We start from the raw sequence: 18,629 nt of genomic DNA on the forward strand, positions 1-18,629 counted from the left end.
TTTTGCAAATCAGATTCAGTACTGTATTTCAAAGGACTGATCAGAAGTATGCAGTAGTTGTCATAATTATTTCTGAATGACATACGGAAAACATGTATGTAAATACTAAAACAGTTACTAGCCCAGTAAGGTCCTTAGAGGGCTTCCAGGTGGCTCAGTGGTAAAGAGTCTGCCTGCAACACAGGAGACACAGGGTTGATCCCTGGGTCGGAAAGATCCCCTAGAGTAGAAAATGGCAACACACTCCAGTATTCTTGCCTGGGAAATCCCAGGGACAGAGGAGACTAGCAGGCTACAGTTCATGGGGTCACAAAGAGTTGGATACGACTTGGAGACTAGTACTAAGGTTCTCAGTACTACAAATGAAAATATACAATCCTCAATCCTGGATGTTCATTGGAGGGACTGATGCTAAAGCTGAAACTGCAATACTTTGGCCACCTCATGCGACGAGTTGACTCACTGGAAAAGACCCTGATGCTGGGAAAGGTTGGGGGCGGGAGGAGAAGGGGACGACGGAGAATGAGATGGCTGGATGGCATCACCGACTCTGTGGACATGAGTTTGAGTGTACTCCGGGAGTTGGTGATGGACAGGGAGGCCTGGCGTGCTGTGGTTCATGGGGTCACGGAGAGTCGGACACGACTGAGTGACTGAACTGAACTGAATAGAAAGCACCAACTGACTCTTAAAGAAAAACTATCTAAAACATAGCTAGAAAGAATTATATTCTCTCGATACTGAGTCCTAACTGGGAAGTGTTCCACTGATGGCTTGATGGACACAGACACGCAAACTTTTTTTCTTAGTCCCACCAAAGATTCCCTGCTGTGCAGAAGTGAAGCAGTAAGCTCAATAGAGACCTTTACTTACAGGAATGAATGAGGACGGACAAGTAGAACAACACCTATGGCTTCCCACCCATTTCAATAAAAACAAAAACTTGATTTATACCATTTCCTTTCCCAACTCCAAGCTGCTGTGATAAAACAGAAGTCTGAGACTGGTATTCACACATATTTCTATTTCAGTTTTTTTGAATCCATAAACCCACTAACAATATCACATGTTCCCTTTGGTCTTTTTCTTTAAAAAAGCTTAAGCAGAAAAACAGGGGAAAAAAAAAGAGAACCTTTTAAAAATGTCTTCCACTCTGTTTCTATTTTCTTAATACTAGTAGCTGCCAATTTCAAAAAGGCTATGTGCTTGCCTTTCTGGGATTATTCACTCATTCAACTGCTAAGCACAGTTCTGGATACCAGAGATTCAAGACAAAGTTCCTGTTCTCCTATTTTAGAATGGCAAAAAAAGCAAGGGGAAACTCACACTGTCATCTCACGGTGTGTCAAAAGACAAAACTCCCGATCCAAAGCAATAAATAGCAACAAGGAAAGCTAACAGGCAGAGCATTCTTTCAGGCTGGCAATCAGGGAATGCCATAATGTTTTTCCATTATGCTCCCAAAAAGGCTTCTATACTCAAAGTCTTACATGAACCTCTGGGGTCCCACTGTAAACTTAAAGCTCCCATTTCTGCTTCATTCACTACACCATAAGAGTTGGTGAAATTTATGTTTTCACTGCCTTAAGAGGTAATAGTGCTGGTGGAGTGGTTAAGCAGGAATCATTCCTGATTCCACTTTAGGGGGCGAGGGCAAAAATATATATTCCCTGGAAGCTCAAGCCTACCTTGAGAACTAACTGAACTTATTTCCAATTGAAAGACTGAGCACCGGTTGTGGATCCTTCAGATAATTTGAGGGCTAAAAAGGGAACTATGAGATTATTTATTCTACCTTCATCATTTTACAGAGGAAACAGGTTCGGAGAGGTAAGTGAGAGTTGGTGGTGGAGCCTAAATACTGCTGTTGGTCACAAAGGTTAGGTTTAACAGTATCATCAATCAGTAATTTGTATACATGAACTGGGTATCTGTGGTCTGGCCTAGGGACTGAAACACCAATCACAATTTTTTTCTATGGAAAAGTTCTTCAAGTTTGAAATAGGCAAAATTTGTACAGCCTTTGGAACACAGCTTCTTCCTAAGTTGGGACATGCTTGAACTAAAGGTTTTCATAAATATGAGTTGATAAGCTGTTGCCAACATCAGTTCAAGAGTCAGATGGACTTAAAATTACTTCCTGCACATATGCCTCAAAAGTACCTGTATAGGACAAAAATACTTTCCCACCTGGAGCAGTTTTGAATTGCTACAAAATAGAAACATGCTGCTGCTGCTAAGTCACTTCAGTCGTGTCCGACTCTGTGTGACCCCATAGACAGAAGCCCACCAGGCTCCCCTGCCCCTGGGATTCTCCAGGCAAGAACACTGGAGTGGGTCGCCACTTCCTTCTCCAATGTGTGAAAGTGAAAAGTGAAAGTGAAGTCGCTCAGTCGTGTCCGACCCTTAGTGACCCCACGGACTGCAGCCTACCAGGCTCCTCCATCCATGGGATTTTCTAGGCAATAGTACTGGAGTGGCTTGCCATTGCTAGACCTAAATAAAACCTTTGAAGCTGAGGAGATGTGCCCCTATGAAAATACCACCTTACTACACAAAGCTCAAAAATAAAGGATTAGTTGGGTCTAGTTGAAAGGGCACTAGAAGAAAAATCCTAAACTTCAATAAGTAGTAAAGCTCTTTCCACAAAAGAAGAGAAGTATGTGAAGGGGCAGGAGGGTTGAATGGTGACAAAGAACAACAGTGGCGCTCACAATACCTGTGTTGCAAGTGTCCTTCATCAGCCGGCACCGATCTTTGACGGAAGAGGCACTCCTTCCTAGCGCCGCCCCTATTGTTGCCCAGTCATTGCCATGCTTTATCCGGAGCCTAAAACAAGAGTCTGCCAATCAGCATTTGGTTCAACTGTTTTCTCCCTTTTAATTTCATCATTTATTCTTCATTCTTCTTCTTCCCATTTGACTGGTTTGCAAGTGGTGGGCAGCAATACTTTGAGAGCCAAAGTTTGAAAGTGTGGCCTTTTTTTGGGGTCCACAGTTGTCTGTGGGTGAAAAAAAACAGGCAGCAATTGCCTTTTTCCTGGGTCAGAGAAGAAATAAGTAACTTGGATATGTGTTCAAAAAAGACCGAATTTCCCCTCAGGTTACTGACACAATATCCCAGGCAATCCCCAGATTTTTCCCTTTTGAGTACTCCTAACAAGCTCTTCTCAGACACCTGAAAAATTTCACAAGTTCTTATTATCATAAACTGGATCAGCCCTTTTTTTTTCCCTTTCATGATCAACATAATCTGTTAACCCATACTTTATGGTCCCCAAATTATGTTTCCTATAAAATAAGACTCTATAAAGTAGTCAGTCCAGATAGTTGGGGAAAGATCTGCCAACTCTAAATCATTCTAAACTAAGCCATTAACACAACCCTGGTGTTGATCCTGGTTATGTAAGTTCCCCAAATTTAGTCTTTAGGTTACCAAGAATGGCCATCTAATCTCTTTTGTAACCCCTATTAGTGCTCTAAGGACACAATTAGTGGTCTAAGGACAACAAGAGAAGACTGAATTTATGGACATGGCTACTGTATAGATTTGATAAGGTCTTTATATGGTCAACTTTGCTTAACAGCAGGATTAAGTTATACCAGTTTACCAATAATCTCTTGACATTTTCAAAGTAAAATTTTAGAAAACACAAAATATTTTAAAAAGAACATTAAAACTCAACTATCAGAATTAATGGGAAAAAAAGTCAAACTTACTCCTTGAGCTTTTCAATTTCTTCGGGTGTATATCTAGAAATTTAAAGAAATTTTTAAAAGATCAATTAAAGAATGCTAAAAGCCTTAATACAAATCAGAATTTCACTTAGGGAGCCAAATGTTAATCATTTAGCATATTCATAATATTTTTAAAGTAACCAATTTCTAAGTAGATTAATAAAAATTAATGCTTTTTTTTTTCTTAAAAAGAAAAACCAACAAGTATTTTAAGCTATTAATAAAAGTTAACAGTGTAACAATTTTCTCTAGGAAAATTCAACATTTAAAACCTATTTTCTCCTATGCTGCCTAACACTTGTGTTATTTCAAGTTAGATTCAGGTACTCTAATACCATGGCTATTCTGAAAGATGATGACATGGTAAACTGGAACTAAAAAGAAAATCTATGGTCAACTCTTATAAGTCACTGAAAAAATTCAAGTTCTCTTTCTCTACCCACGCATGGACAACTGATATATTCTTGCTCCAAAGTCAAGACTTTTATTTAGTAGGAGGTACTCAACATAACCAATGCAATGTTCTTTTTAAAAGCAGTATTAATATGCCACACTACTACCATCTAAAATTCCCTAAGAGAAATTTAAAATATGTCAATAACACCATTATTATCATTGCATCGAAGATATGAAGGCTTCCTTTGGATATTATCTATGACAGAAATCCACGCATTGTCTCCAGAAATTTAGTTATTTTCTGTTCTGCTTTTATTAAAAAAAAAAAAAAAAAAAGTCACTGACTGCCCTAGGAAATGTTATACTATAAAAATGAATAGGAAAAACATTACCAATGAACTTAAGAGTTTTTTTTTTACATCTCCTAAATCTTTAACTACTTTTATACTTTCTTTAACACTGCTGCTGCTGCTGCTGCTGCTAAGTCACTTCAGTCGTGTAAGACTGTGTGACCCCATAGACGGCAGCCCACCAGACGCCCCCGTCCCTGGGATTCTCCAGGCAAGAACACTGGAGTGGGTTGCCATTTCCTTCTCCACTTTACTCAAAAGCATATTTTGATGTTTTAATATTAACTAAGTCTTAAATCAAACCTATATAAGGTATTTTAGATTCTAATTTCTAAAAGAGGCCTTACTATAATGAGGTTTCATCATATTTACAACACGTACTTGGAGAATAAAAATAGTAACATCATTCAACAGCAATTTGTAACTATCTCCAATTAGGCTTTGATCATAAATTTAGTTAAAAAATGATAGTTCCTTAAATATTTCCCATCTAAGTTACATGAAAACATGCAGTATTACAAGTTTTCATACTTTCCCACATGGTTTCTGTCATCGTACATGCGAAGCACTCTTCTATAAACTGCAAACAAAGGCCGGTTCAGACCCCATGCTATAGTCCTGTAGAAATCTTTTCTTTCGTCTTTTGACATCTCAAAGATGATTTCTGTAGCATCTTTTATTCCGCGTGCCTAAATGGGTACATTTCTTTGATTTAGGGATTTCTGATAAAATGCATATGGATATACTATGCCTTTAAAAGATTTTTTAATGTTAAAACCAATGGCATTTAGAAAATAACATATTGCTAACTTATTAAGTCAAATAAGAAATAATGGTACTTAAATATTCCAAAAATAAGCTGTATATAATTCAATAAAGTCCTGCAAACCACTTTTAAAATTATAAAAAATTATATCTAAAAAAGTAGAAAAGAAAGGAGTCTTAACAAAATTAATATAATCAAAAATAAAAAAGATAAGCAATGCTAAAAACTGCTGCTTTGAAAAGATCCCCAAGACGAAATAAAAGACAAAAAGATAAACTTACAACAAACCTTAAAAAAAAGAGCCTAGAACCTAGAGATTAGATAGTTGAACCTCATGAAAATTTTATGGCAATAAATCTGAAAACTTACATAAAAGTTATAAATTCTTACAAAAAGTCAACTTACCAACTGACTCAGGAAGAGAAAGAAAATCTAATAAGCACAGACCATGAAGAAAATTTAACCAGTCATTAATAATTTTCCCACAATGAAAACAGTAGGCCAAGAAGACTTCACAAGTAAATCCTACTGAACAATTAGGAGAAACAGTAATTCTGATTTTAAACTATCCTGAATATAAAAAGGGGGATAATTTCCCACTCATTTTATTAGACCGGCATAATCTTAAAAGCAAAACCAGACAAGGAGAGTTTCAGAAAAGATTGTTCAGGCCAAGTTCAATCATCAAAATAGATCACCCGAATCCTCAAAATCTTTTAGCACACTGAACCCAGTAATATATAAAAAGGTTAATACTCAATGCAAAAAGTAAGGTTACTCTAGGAATGAGTTTGTATTAATTTCACAAAAAGTAGTAATTAATTACACAAGTAGACTCACAGGGAAAAAAGTAAAATCTCAACACGTATGGAAAGAGCAATCATAAAATCCAACATCAAAAAGCATAAAGACTGTAATAATCATAAATGGAGTATAATCTTTAAATGTTGTAAATTGCTATGTATACCTAAAACTTATATAATATTGTACACCAACTTCACACCACTTTTACAAAAGCATAAAGATTAGAAAAGAATCATTTACAGATGTTATACACATAGAAACCCAAAAATCTATGAAAAAATTATTTAAGAATACTTGCAAGAATGCTGGTTACAAAACTGACAGTCATTTATATTTCGAGACAAAGCTGATAAAAATCTTTAAAACTGTTCACTAATAATAGCATCAAAATTAGGACTAAATCTTAGGTAAATTATGCAATTCCTTTATGAAGGAAACATAAAACTATTAAGTGAAATTAAAGAGGAACTAACGGCCTGGCGTGCTGTGATTCATGGGGTCATGGAGAGTCGGACACGACTGAGCAACTGAACTGAACTGAACTAAAACAAAGAGCTATAAAATGTTCTTCAGTAGGAAGTCAGAATATTGAAAAGATGTTACTTCCTTTCAAACTGATTCAGTTTCAGTGTCGTGTCTGACTCTTTGTGACCCCATGGACTGAATTCTCCAGGCCACAATACTGGAGTGTATAATAGCCTTTCCCTTCTAAAGGGGATCTTCCCAACTCAGGGATTGAACTCAGGTCTCCTGCGTTGCTGAGCGGATTCTTTATCAGCTGAATAGCCTATCCCTTCTCCAGTGGATCTTCCCAACCCAGGAATCAAACTGGGGTCTCCTACATTGCAGGTGGATTCTTTACCAACTGAGCCATCAGGGAAGCCCAACTAATACAGAGAGCTATAAAGTGTTCTTCAATAGGAAGTCTGAATATTTAAAAAATGTAAATTACTTTCAAACTGATTCAGATTTAATGTAATCCCAATAAAAATTGTAACAGTTTTTCATTCTTTGCAAGCTGAATCTAAATTTATAATGGGAGAGCAAACGGCCAAGAACAGCCAAAACACTGATGAAGAGACCTGCCTCATCAGATAGATACTGAGGCTTCTGAGACAGTGCTGTACTGGTGTAGGTATCAAACAGAACCTAGGAACAAATTAGAAAAGTCAGAAACACATCTGTGTAAGTCTGAGTTAAGCCAGAATGGGTATTGTAGACTGGGAAAGGACAAACATTCCCTAATAATGCTGGAACAAGTGTCATCCATACCAAAAGAAAGCAAAAACAACCACAACCCAGTAACACTGAAACACTATCTCATAACCACAGTAAAAAAAAAAAACAACAATGTGAAAGGCGAAACTATATGAGAATATCTTTATGCCCCTGAAACAGAGGATTTCTTAAACAAGCACACAAAAACACACAAGTAAAAAGATAATAATTTTGACACTGAAATGAAGAATATTTTTTCATCAAATGATACCTAGAGAGAATGAAAAGACAGGCCACTAACTTGGGACAAGATATCTGTAACACAACCAAAAAAACATTAGTATCCAGCATATGATAAGAACAGCAAGAACATCATAAAGATGAACAACCCCATAGAAGAAACTGATAAAAGACACAAACAGGAATTTCAAAGAGGAAACATGAATGGCCAACAAGCATAAAACAATACATAATCAGATAAACACAAATTAAACCCATAATACCTTTTACACCCACCATAATTAAACAAATTAACAGCAAAAAACTAAAAAGAACCCAAATGACCATTAACTGTGGAATGGATAACTTATATATTCACATGATGAAACACAGGTTTCAATAAAAAAAAAACCCAATAGGGAATGAATCTCAAAATCACAAAACTGAACAAAAGAAGCCAGTTACAGAATACCCAGAGAATATACCTGCTTATGTAAATTTTAAAACAGGTAAAATTACACTGAAATGCATTATATACACTCTTTTGACTGTATTAAACTTTACAGTAAAAAGTTTCTAAATTTTAGAATCTTTTCCAAAATTCTTTTATGCAATTTCAAGTCTGGAAACAATTAAACCTAAATATTTACAAGTACCTAGACGTAAGGCACTGTGTTGCAGGATGATAGTACAGAGAGATGAAAAGACTCTTCTTTTTCTCTTTGTGACAGTATCTTATCTTTTTACCCAAAATATGGAATATATGACATCTAATTAATTGCTTTAAAAACAGCTCCATAATCTTCTTGCAAGAGCACCACATAATAAAAAATCATAGTCAAAAATAAAAATCAAACAAATAATCTCTTCCCAAGATCAGTGTATCTTTTTTGGACATTTACTTCTGACAATTCTATCATTATCCTCCTAAACATTCTCAATTAAAAAAAAAACCAAACTCCTAAATTATTCCATCTCCTTACTTGCCTTCTTAGCCAATATTCAGTCGGAAGACTACTTGCTTATCTGTCTTTTCTCTGCTAATTCTATTTCAACTACTATAGTTTAAAGTTTTTACTACTCACAACCTGGTCAAATGAAATAGTCATCTAAAAGGTCTTAATCATAAAGCTGCCCTTTAACCATTAAGTTGCAAGAGTCCTTGGAAATCATCTACTCTAATTTCTTACATAAGAAATCATCTTCTTAATTTCCCATATTCAGTGTTTTTTTTTTTTTTTTTAACCAACTGGTTACTAAACGTGTAGCATTTCCCCAATTTTAACTAAAGTCTATGTGATCAGTGGACAACTTTTAATACACTTTTGGATATATTTCAATAGTCACTGAATTTGTTTCTCTTAAAACAATTAGCTTGGTGGGAAGGATCTTCCTTTCCTAATAAAGAAGTAAAGGTTTTTCTCTTTATAAAGTGTACTTTGGGAAGAGTGTAGCTTAAAATTAAGCTTAAGAATGTGGACATACTAGGCAGCAATGTATTTAAAATAGTGAAAAATCATACATAAACTATCAAACAATAGGAGAATAAGTAAACTTCAAAGCTCAAGTTCTAGCAGCCAATTATCTTGATTCAAGTTAAAGGGGTTATATTAATGTACTCTGGGTTTGAACTCTGAATCCTCAACACACATCATTAACTCATAATGTTCCCTCCAGCCCTCAGTTCAGTTCAGTATTCAGTCGTGTCCGACTCTTTGTGACCTCATGGACTGCAGCACGCCAGGCCTCCCTGTCTATCACCAACTCCCGGAGTTTACTCAAACTCATGTCCATTGAGTCGGTGATGCCAGCCAACCATCTCATCCTCTGTCGTCCCGCTCTCCTCCCTTCAATCTTTCTCAGCATCAGGACCTTTTCCAGCGAGTCAGTTCTTTGCATCAGGTGGCCAAAGTTTTGGAGTTTCAGCTTCAACATCAGTCCTTCCAATGAATACTCAGGACTGATCTCCTTTAGGATTGACTGGTTGGATCTTCTTGCAGTCCAAGGGACTCTCAAAGGTCTTCTCTAACACCACAGTTGAAATGTATCAGTTCTGTGCTCAGCTTTCTTTTCAGTCCAACTCTCACATCCATACATGACCACTGGAAAAACCATAGCCTTGACTAGATGGACCTTTGTTGGCAAAGTAATGTCTCTGCTTTTTAATATGCTGTCTGCTGCTGCTGCTGCTGCGTCACTTCAGTCGTGTCCGACTCTGTGTGACCCCATAGACGGAAGCCCACCAGGCTCCCCCGTCCCTGGGATTCTCCAGGCAAGAACACTGGAGTGGGTTGCCATTTCCTTCTCCAATAATGCTGTCTAGGTTGGCCATAACTTTCCTTCCAAGGAGTAAGCATCTTATAATTTCGTGGCTGCAATCACCATCTGCAGTGATTTTGGAGCCTCAAAAAATAAAGTCTGCCACTGTTTCCCCATCTATTTGCCATGGGACCAGATGCCATGATCTTAGTTTTCTGAATGTTGAGCTTTAAGCCAACTTTTTCACTCTCCTCTTTCACTTTCATCAAGAGGCTCTTTAGTTCTCCTTCGCGTTCTGCTGTAAGGGTGGTGTCATCTGTATATCTGAGGTTACTGATATTTCTCCTGGCAATCCTGATTCCAGCTTGTGCTTCATCCAGCCCAGCGTTTCTCATGATGTACTCTGCCCTACTCTACTCCTAAGTCTTACCCCTTTCTTTGAAACTCAGCTTAAATCCTTCTCTTGTAAATATTTTCTGTACCTGTCCTAACCCTGAGAATAAACTCTTCCTTCTCTGTTCTCATGCAGAATTCACAGTATGTTATCCCTCACATAGTGCAAATAAAGTCTTGTATCATTCTTCACATGTTTTCAGAATTACCACATGGACTGCTGGCATTGAAAGGCCAGCACTATGTATTAAGGCAATTTCTATCTCCAGTGCTTTAAAAATTGTTCATCAGCCATTTAATGAAGAGGATGACTAGGCCTGAATATGAAACAGGATATAAGCCTGAATATGAAAATGAACTAATATTTTTTAAGGGAAAGGACTAGTGCAATGTCATAAATTCAAAGAAGATGTGTCTCTTAGGCTTTACACAGCATAAACTTAAATTCTAGTTTATAGGCTGCTTGAAAAGATAGAGCTTTAAGATTCTGAGAGGCTATTAAAATTCTGTCTTAACTTTGGGGTGTTACTTAAATCAATAAAGCTGTTTTAAACTGAGAATTCAAAATGTGTAAATATACTATAATACAACTGAAATTATTAAGCTACAACATGTTAGCCAATTATATATTACATAATTACTGCAAAGTGCTACTTTGGTATTTTTGCAATTGGCAATCAAAAAATTAGTGAAACAAAAAATATGCCATAAGATACCTTCAAATAGCGTTCAATATTGTTCATCAAAATATCAATTTCTTCCTTGGACCACATCCCTTGCTTCCATTTATGTCCTTTAAAAGAAAACAAGTAATGCTATTGATAATGTTATTCTTTGAGAAGAAAAGAATGTAGCTAATTTAATGTCTTATTCATCTGAAACCTGGAAAATCCCTAGGTAAAGTTGCTTCAATGACCTCTGGTTTTTAAGGAAGAATACAAATGACCCTAGTAAACACAGGGGTAATAAGTACAAGAGTCATAAAAAGTACTTCCTCTTAATTACATCCCTTACCCTTTCAGCAGGATAGGACTTATAAAAAGTGTAAAAGCCAAATCACACTCAAAACTTTCTGAAAAATTTCTGCAGTGAAAAATAAGTTTTATGGGAAAAAATACATATAAAAGATTCTAGGACAAGGAAAACATAACATATTGGAATATCAAGTGAGTAAATTCATGCTTAATGAGTAGTTAGTGTACAGGGGTTGAAAACAATCTATTTACTTATTTTTTGTTTCCTTTCCTTACTTCGGAGTGGCATATACACAACCCCCCACTTTCTTAAAGTAGCTTCCTAGTAATCCTTATGAACACGGTAGCACTATAAACACTTACTTTAAACCTCTAAACAACTTACCAGATCAAAGTCAGTAGACCTTTGAAAAGGTTTGACTTCCTTCTCCCATAAGTAATAACTGTATTGACTTAAACAGTAACACTGTGCACTTGTTTATAACCTACTTCATATGGGACAAGTGATCAATTATTGTAAAATGAATATTGGTTCCCCAGTCCCATTCAGAGTCAAATTTAATTCAATTAGGTTTAAATTACCATAACTATTCAACCATAATTATGAAGGCCCAAATTAGGATCCTTATGACTACAAGCTCTTTTTGACACTCACTTTTGCCACTGGTCACTGAAATTCAGTGTATCTTACCTTTGTTAGTTAGAGAATCCTTATCTTCTTTAGTTGTAAACCATGCTTGGCTAACTGCTGAAACCTCCTCATTACCCAAGGGAGATATTTCATCTAGTTGCTCATTCTGTAGAATCTTGAAAAGGCAAGAAAAAAAGGTGGTAGCTTGATTTAACACCCAACCTGATTCATCTTTGTAATGCTAAGCATTATAAAACTCGGCTGTATCTAAAACAAATGAATTTCTAGTAACATGAAATTAATTTGTTTTAAATATAATAAAAGTACACTGAATTCATAGGAAGACAAATATTTTCTCGCTTTTAAGACAGCATGAAAACAAAATTATCTTCAACAAGAAAAAAAGCCATTTGTATATTTATATATATAAAACATGGAGAAGGAAATGGCAACCCATTCCAGTATTCTTGCCTGGAGAATCCCACCGACAGAGGAACCTGGAGGGCTATAGTTGATGGGGTCGCAAGAGTCGGACACGACTGAGCGACTAAATTACTACTGCTACTACTATTTATAAAACAAGCTCATACATAAAATGGAAATGATGGGGTCGAGTGTCATGATTATTCATGTTCTCACAGGTAGTTTGCTGCCTAAATTTTAATATATGGTCATCTGTAATGTAACCTGTTGATCAATCTAAAAGATTAACAGGCTAATTCAAAAGATGTTATTGCAAAATTGTAGTCTGTGTATTGTTTACTGACAACTCTATTTTTACATTTAGGAGGGTAGGTATTTAGAGCTGATACCTACCCTCCAAAATGTATCCTCTTTTCAAAGAACCATATGGTACTAATTTTATTGTTATTGCAATAAAATAGACTGTATTGAAAAATATAGTTAAATAAGCTTTATTAAGATACAAGTCACACATCATAAAATTCACCCTTTAAAGTATACAATTCAGTGGCTTTCAGTGTATTTATGCAGCTATCGGCAATTAAGAACATATCTCATCGAGAAAATTCTGCAGGAACAAAGTTGTTTTTAAGAGACTTGGCTGTGGGCTAGAGAGAGCTATGGGTATAAGTGAGGAAGATATGGCAACAGTGCTACCATATCAGGTATGATGAGCCTCTTATATGCAGACCAGGACAAGAGAAGAGTCATAGGCCTAGTGACCACTCAACCCAGCTGGGTCTCTGACCTGGATCAACTACTAAGCTACGTCACTTTCTGGAGGTAGGTCCTAACAAAGATTGACTGTTTCTTGAGTAGGCAGAAACTGGATCTCTATTTAAGAGGAACTAAAACATCTCACTTAGAAAAGAGAGAAGCTGTCAATGAAGAATCAAGGCACAGTGAGGAGAAAAGCCATGCCTATTGTTACCTACTATTTTTATACCTGGTGGTAATATTTTATTTATTAAAGTGGCTTTTTAAAAAAAAAAAAAAAAAAACATGGGCAAAAGCTAGAAATCGCTAGAACAAACAAGAAAAGTTTTATAATTTGGCATTTATGTGTCATATACTTTAGATTTTTTCTTTTAAAGGTTAGGAGGACTTTATAAAGCTGAGAACTTAGACGAGTCAGACAATATCCAAGGCCTCTTATATTCTGAGGATCACAATTCTGTAAGATTTAATATAGGAGTTACTTATCAAGGACAATACGGAGAGCTATCAAAAGATCTTGATATATACAATACTTCTAAGAAATGTAGAAAAATCTCCTGAGATGACTTTCTCTTACTTTAACTAGTTTGTTGAAAGAATAAAATCACCATTTCCAAAAGTGAGTCTAAATATATAGCAAAGCCCACTCTGTGAATCTCAAGAATAAACCTTTCATGATTAATTACTGTCTTTGGGGAAACACTTAATGACTTATGATGCAAAATTTCCTGAAGAAGACTTACGTATTACTTAAACCATGTAATGTTAAACATGACAAAAATCATCAAATGAAGGAAATAATTACTAAATTCTAGCAGTATTATTCAACACTGTCAATCAAATTGAGTATATCAGGAGACTTAGGTACCTAACAGGCTATCTATCTATACTTAGTATACAGATAGTGATTAAGTTTTTTGGTATTTTACCCCCATTTCTCACTACTTTAGAACTTTCCAGGTGGCACTAGTGGTAAAGAACTTGCCTGCCAAAGCAGGAGACATGAGACTTGGGTTCGATCCCTGGGTTGGGAAGATCCCTAGGGGGAGGGCATAGCAACCTACTCCAGTATTCTTGCCTGGAAAATCCCATGGACAGAAGAGCCTGGCTGGCTATAGTGTAGTGTTGCAGAGTTGGACATGGCTGAAGCAACTTAGCACCAGCCACTTTCCTACTTTATATATAGATCTTTTCAAGTTACTCAGGCTTTGTTTAACTTGCTGTTGCTTTTTCTAAATGAAGTCTTTGTGAATTGGTTGTTGGGTTTCTTATTTATCATATATACAGGTTTAGAAATCTGAAAATAAATATTTCACTCACTAAATGTCTCTTTCAACCACAATGTACTACATACATGGGAAGTTTATTTTAGTTCCTAACTATTTTTCAAGCTAGTCCCACCACTGGAATGGGACAGGGGCATTAGCTACTAAACTAGGTGAAATAACTACACCTAGTTTGACACAAAGGGCACAGCAAAAAAGCACACTATTTCTGAACTTTAAACTGTGCTTTCACTCCCAACCTAATGTTAATCTTATTTAAAAAAAAAACTAGAATTTATTAAAAGTTTTTCATTCACTAAAATAGTAATAACAAACCAAGAGATTAGTATTAGATGGTAACTCATTAACTCTTTGGAAATAATCTAAACAAAATCACCCTAAAACTTGTGTACATTGCCACTGATCAATCTGATAATAACCAGGTTGTAAACCAAATCAGACATATGTACATAGTTATTTTTAACATGCTAAAAATGGAAGTGAGACTCCACTACAAATGAAATGAATTTGATAAGAACTGTTTTTAAAAATTTTAATTTCTTTTTGGTTCTCAAGTTGCAGTGCACAGGCTTCTTATTGCAGTGGCTTCTCTTGTTGCAGAGCACAGGCTCCAGGTTGTGAAGCTTCAGCAGTTGTGGTTCCCGGGCTCTAGAGCACAGGCTCAATAGTTGTGGTGCAATGGTTTATCTGCTCTACTGCATGTGGGATCTTCCTGGACCAGTGATCGAACCCATGTTTATAGCACTGGCAGGTAAATTCTTAACCATTGGGCCACCAGGGAAGTCCTGCAAGATCCATTTTGAAGAAAGAATGTGCCCTATTGTTTCTGAGGATTTAGAAAAAATTTCTGTCCAAATTCCCCAGCCTGCCTCAAAGATGTCTGAAGCATATTAGAGCATGTCTGAAGCATACTGCTTCTCTGGAAATCCTGTCATTCTGGGACTGCTCTGAAGCTCCTCACTGCAATTCACAGTACACCCTTCTGAAACGTCCTTAGTCCCTGATATGTATCAACCTGTACCTACTTCGTAATGAAGAAGGGTCATTATGATGCTTCGCATAAGAAAAATAACGGTACAATGTCTCTACTGTCTGCTAAAAAGTATTTTATTAAATAAACAGAGCAAAAGAACAATCAGCCAAAAATAAATTTACAAGTAAAATAGATTTAAGCTGCTGGCCACTGAAGAGAGCTAAGAATGATGATTGCTTTTGGCAGAAATAACACAAGACAATTAAAGAAGTTCATATAGGAAAACAGGCTAATTATTTAACTCAACACACGGTAAAATCTATCTAGTAGTACAGGTTATCAAAAGGAACTATGACTACCACTGTTATAGTTAAAATGTGTTTGAGATGACCAGCTTTCATTCACATTAGGGCAGAGAACACATGGAACCTTTCTAAATCAGTCACTACACATAACTGCTGGGTAAAGCTTATTTTAAAAAGTTTTATATCCCAATCAATATCTCATATAACTGGTAGATAAAATTTAAAGTTATTTAACAGCTCAAAAGAGATTACTCTAGGGAGATAAAGAATGCACATGCATTATCTAGTTCAACAGATGTGAACCCACTCTACAAGGAATCTATCGTTGTTTACAATTCTGAGACTCATATATGCAGGGACTGGAAACCTGGATGAATAATAAGTCTTACTTCCATTCTGTGATTGCTACTTTTTCAGACTCAGGGCTTCCCAGGTGGAACTAGAGGAAAAGAACCCACCAGACAATGCAGGAGGCATAAGAGACTGGTTCAGTCCCTGGATCGGGAAGATCCTCTGGAGGGGGGGCATGGCAACCCCCTCCAGTATTCTTGCCTGGAGAATCCCATGGACTGACAGCCTGGCAGGCTACAGTCTATGGAGTTGCACAGTCAGATGTGAATGAAGAGACGTAGCACTCACGCATATTGTCAGACAGAATCTGTTCTCATCATTTTATCACCTAAGGTTATGTACAAAGGATAATCTTCTTGCAGCCGTACAAAGACTTACTATACCTGGATCTGTGTCACAGTTCCCTCAGTAATCTCATCATCTGCCACCTCTGTGGTTGCAGTCATGGTCACCTCAAAGCTCTGATCATTTTCTGAAACTTCAAGAAAAAGAACAGTTCATCTCCAGAGTAATGAAAGCAGGTCCTAATTATTAAAAAATATACCCAAAGAATTAGGATGTGATCATCTAATTTCTTAACATATTCCTCGCCAATACATCCACACACCTAAGTATATGTGATATACATACATACATACTTGCTTAACGAGTTTGTGCACCTACGGAGAAGGCACTGGCAACCCACTCCAGTACTCTTGCCTGGAAAATCCCATGGATGGAGGAGCCTGGTAGGCTGCAGTCCATGGGGTCGCAAAGAGTCGGACATGACTGAGCGACTTCACTTTCCTGTACTGGAGAAGGCAATGGCAACCCACTCCAGTGTTCTTGCCTGGAGAATCCCAGGGACGGGGGAGCCTGGTGGGCTGCCGTCTATGGGGTCGCACAGAGTCGGACACGACTAAAGCGACACAGTAGGAGCAGCAGCAATGCACCTAATACATGCAAGGTACTGTTCTGGGCAATGGAGAAACAACAATAAACAAAAAAAAAACCCAAATTCTGCCTTCAAGGCACTTACAGTCTAGGGGGAAGACAAAATTAACACAGTATTATGTTGGAAAAGTGTTAAGGAGAAAAAATGAAGTATGGGAAATGTGTTGGGAGTGGGGCCAAGTGTTTGAAATTTTAAATAGGATGCCAGGAAAAGTAACCAGGATTTGGAACAAAGAGAGGAAAAGGGCTAGTCATGAAGGTATCTTGAGGTAGCACTTAAGGCAGATGGAAAGCCAAGTGCAAAAAGGTTCTGAGCGCCTGCCTAGATTGTTCACAGGAACAGCAAGGACAGTGTGGTCAGAGTAGACCAAACAAGATATTGTGTGGGATTCAAAGGCCACTGTAAATGATGATTTTGGCTTTAGTTCTCTTCCACCGAGGTGACCATAGTAAGATTTAGAGCAGAGGAGTGATATAAACTGAGTTTTATTTTAACAGGATCTCCTCGGCTGCTAAGGGAGAACAGCCTGAAGGATAGCCCAAGCTGGCAGGAGATCAGTGAAGAAGCCAATTCAATAATCTATTACTAGGTAAAAGGTGTCAGTGACTTGGACTAGAGTGAATGCAAGTGAGGGTGATAAGTAGTTCAAATTGTGGATATATTTTGATGGTAGAGCCAAAAGGACATGCAGATAAACCAAATAAGAAAGTAAAATGTCAAGAATGGAACTTAGTAAGTTTTTTTTTTTACCTGAGCTACTGGAAGAATATACCTACCAATAATGAAATGGGGAGAGAGTTTAGAAAGAACCAAGTTTAAAAATGTAGCTCAGTTTTAAATATATTAGATGCTTAAACCCACTAAACATCTGGAGTTAAGAGAGGTATGGATGGAATAACTCAGGGGATTTAAAAGCATGAATTCTAGGGAGTAAAAACAGAAAACAAAAGCAATTAAGACTGAATCCTGGGTACTCCTCATTTAGATGCTGGGGAGATGTGGACATGTCAGCATAAGAGACTAAGAAGAAATGGACAGAGAGAAAACTAGAGAAAAGCATTCCCTGGAAGCCAAGGGACAACAAGTCTCAGAGAGGAGTGATAAAAACTGTGGGCAGATCAAGTAAGACAAAGACTAAAAAAAATCACCACTGGATTGAGCAACAAGAAAAGTCTTTGGAAAAAAACTTAGAAAAATAGAAAATCTCTGGAGACAACATTTATAGAATAGTGTCAAAAGGTGAGAGACTGGAGTGGGCTTATGGAACAAAGGAATTAGAAATGGAGGCAAGTATAGGCAATTCTTTCAAGGTACTTCTGTTCTAAAGGGAAGCAGAGAAACTGAATGGGAGCCCAAAGTGAGCTAATAAGACTTTTTATTTTAAAGAAGAAACTATAGTATTTTTGTAACGCTGATGGGAATGATCCAGAAGACAACGAAAAAACTGTTGATTCAGAAGAGAAAGGAGACAATTCCTGCAACTATGTCCTTAAGTAGGCAAAAGGGATGGGATCTGGTATATTGAAGGGTTGGCCTTAGCTGGGTGAAAAGACAGGAGTACATGGACACAGATACAAGTGGGTTTGTAAATACATTTGTAGTAGTGGAAACTTACAGAAACCATTTTCTGGCCACTTAAATTTCTCAGTAAAGTAGGAAGCAAGGCTATCAGTTAAGAGTTAAAAATGTGGAAGAAGTATTGGAGGTTTCAGAATGTATGAAACAGTCATCTTAGAGTGTGAGAAAGAATACCAGATACGTATGGAATGACTGGGAGGCAACATAAGGAACCCATTTAATGATCATAAATTTAAAGTGAGAGCAGTCAGCTTACTTGTGCTGTTTTCCTCCAAT

General features: G+C 36.9%; 1 protein-coding gene across 2 annotated transcripts in view; it reads right to left on the minus strand.

Moving 5' to 3' along the window:
• The window catches only part of DMTF1 (cyclin D binding myb like transcription factor 1), a 51,229-nt gene that overhangs the window by 13,496 nt on the left and 19,104 nt on the right, over positions 1-18,629 (minus strand). For both annotated transcript variants that reach the window (XM_088833844.1, XM_055420623.2), the window contains exons 6-11: positions 16,225-16,319; positions 11,808-11,922; positions 10,859-10,935; positions 5,015-5,172; positions 3,720-3,752; positions 2,720-2,829 (exon numbers count right to left, since the gene is read on the minus strand). In XM_088833844.1, coding sequence (XP_088689970.1) covers positions 2,720-2,829; positions 3,720-3,752; positions 5,015-5,172; positions 10,859-10,935; positions 11,808-11,922; positions 16,225-16,319 — 588 coding nt within the window. The remainder of the gene's footprint in view (positions 1-2,719; positions 2,830-3,719; positions 3,753-5,014; positions 5,173-10,858; positions 10,936-11,807; positions 11,923-16,224; positions 16,320-18,629) is intronic.

The sequence above is a fragment of the Moschus berezovskii genome, chromosome 3 (genome assembly GCF_049115385.1).
Source record: "Moschus berezovskii isolate FMDL1 chromosome 3, NW_MosBer_1.0, whole genome shotgun sequence".
Classification (NCBI taxonomy): domain Eukaryota; kingdom Metazoa; phylum Chordata; class Mammalia; order Artiodactyla; family Moschidae; genus Moschus; species Moschus berezovskii.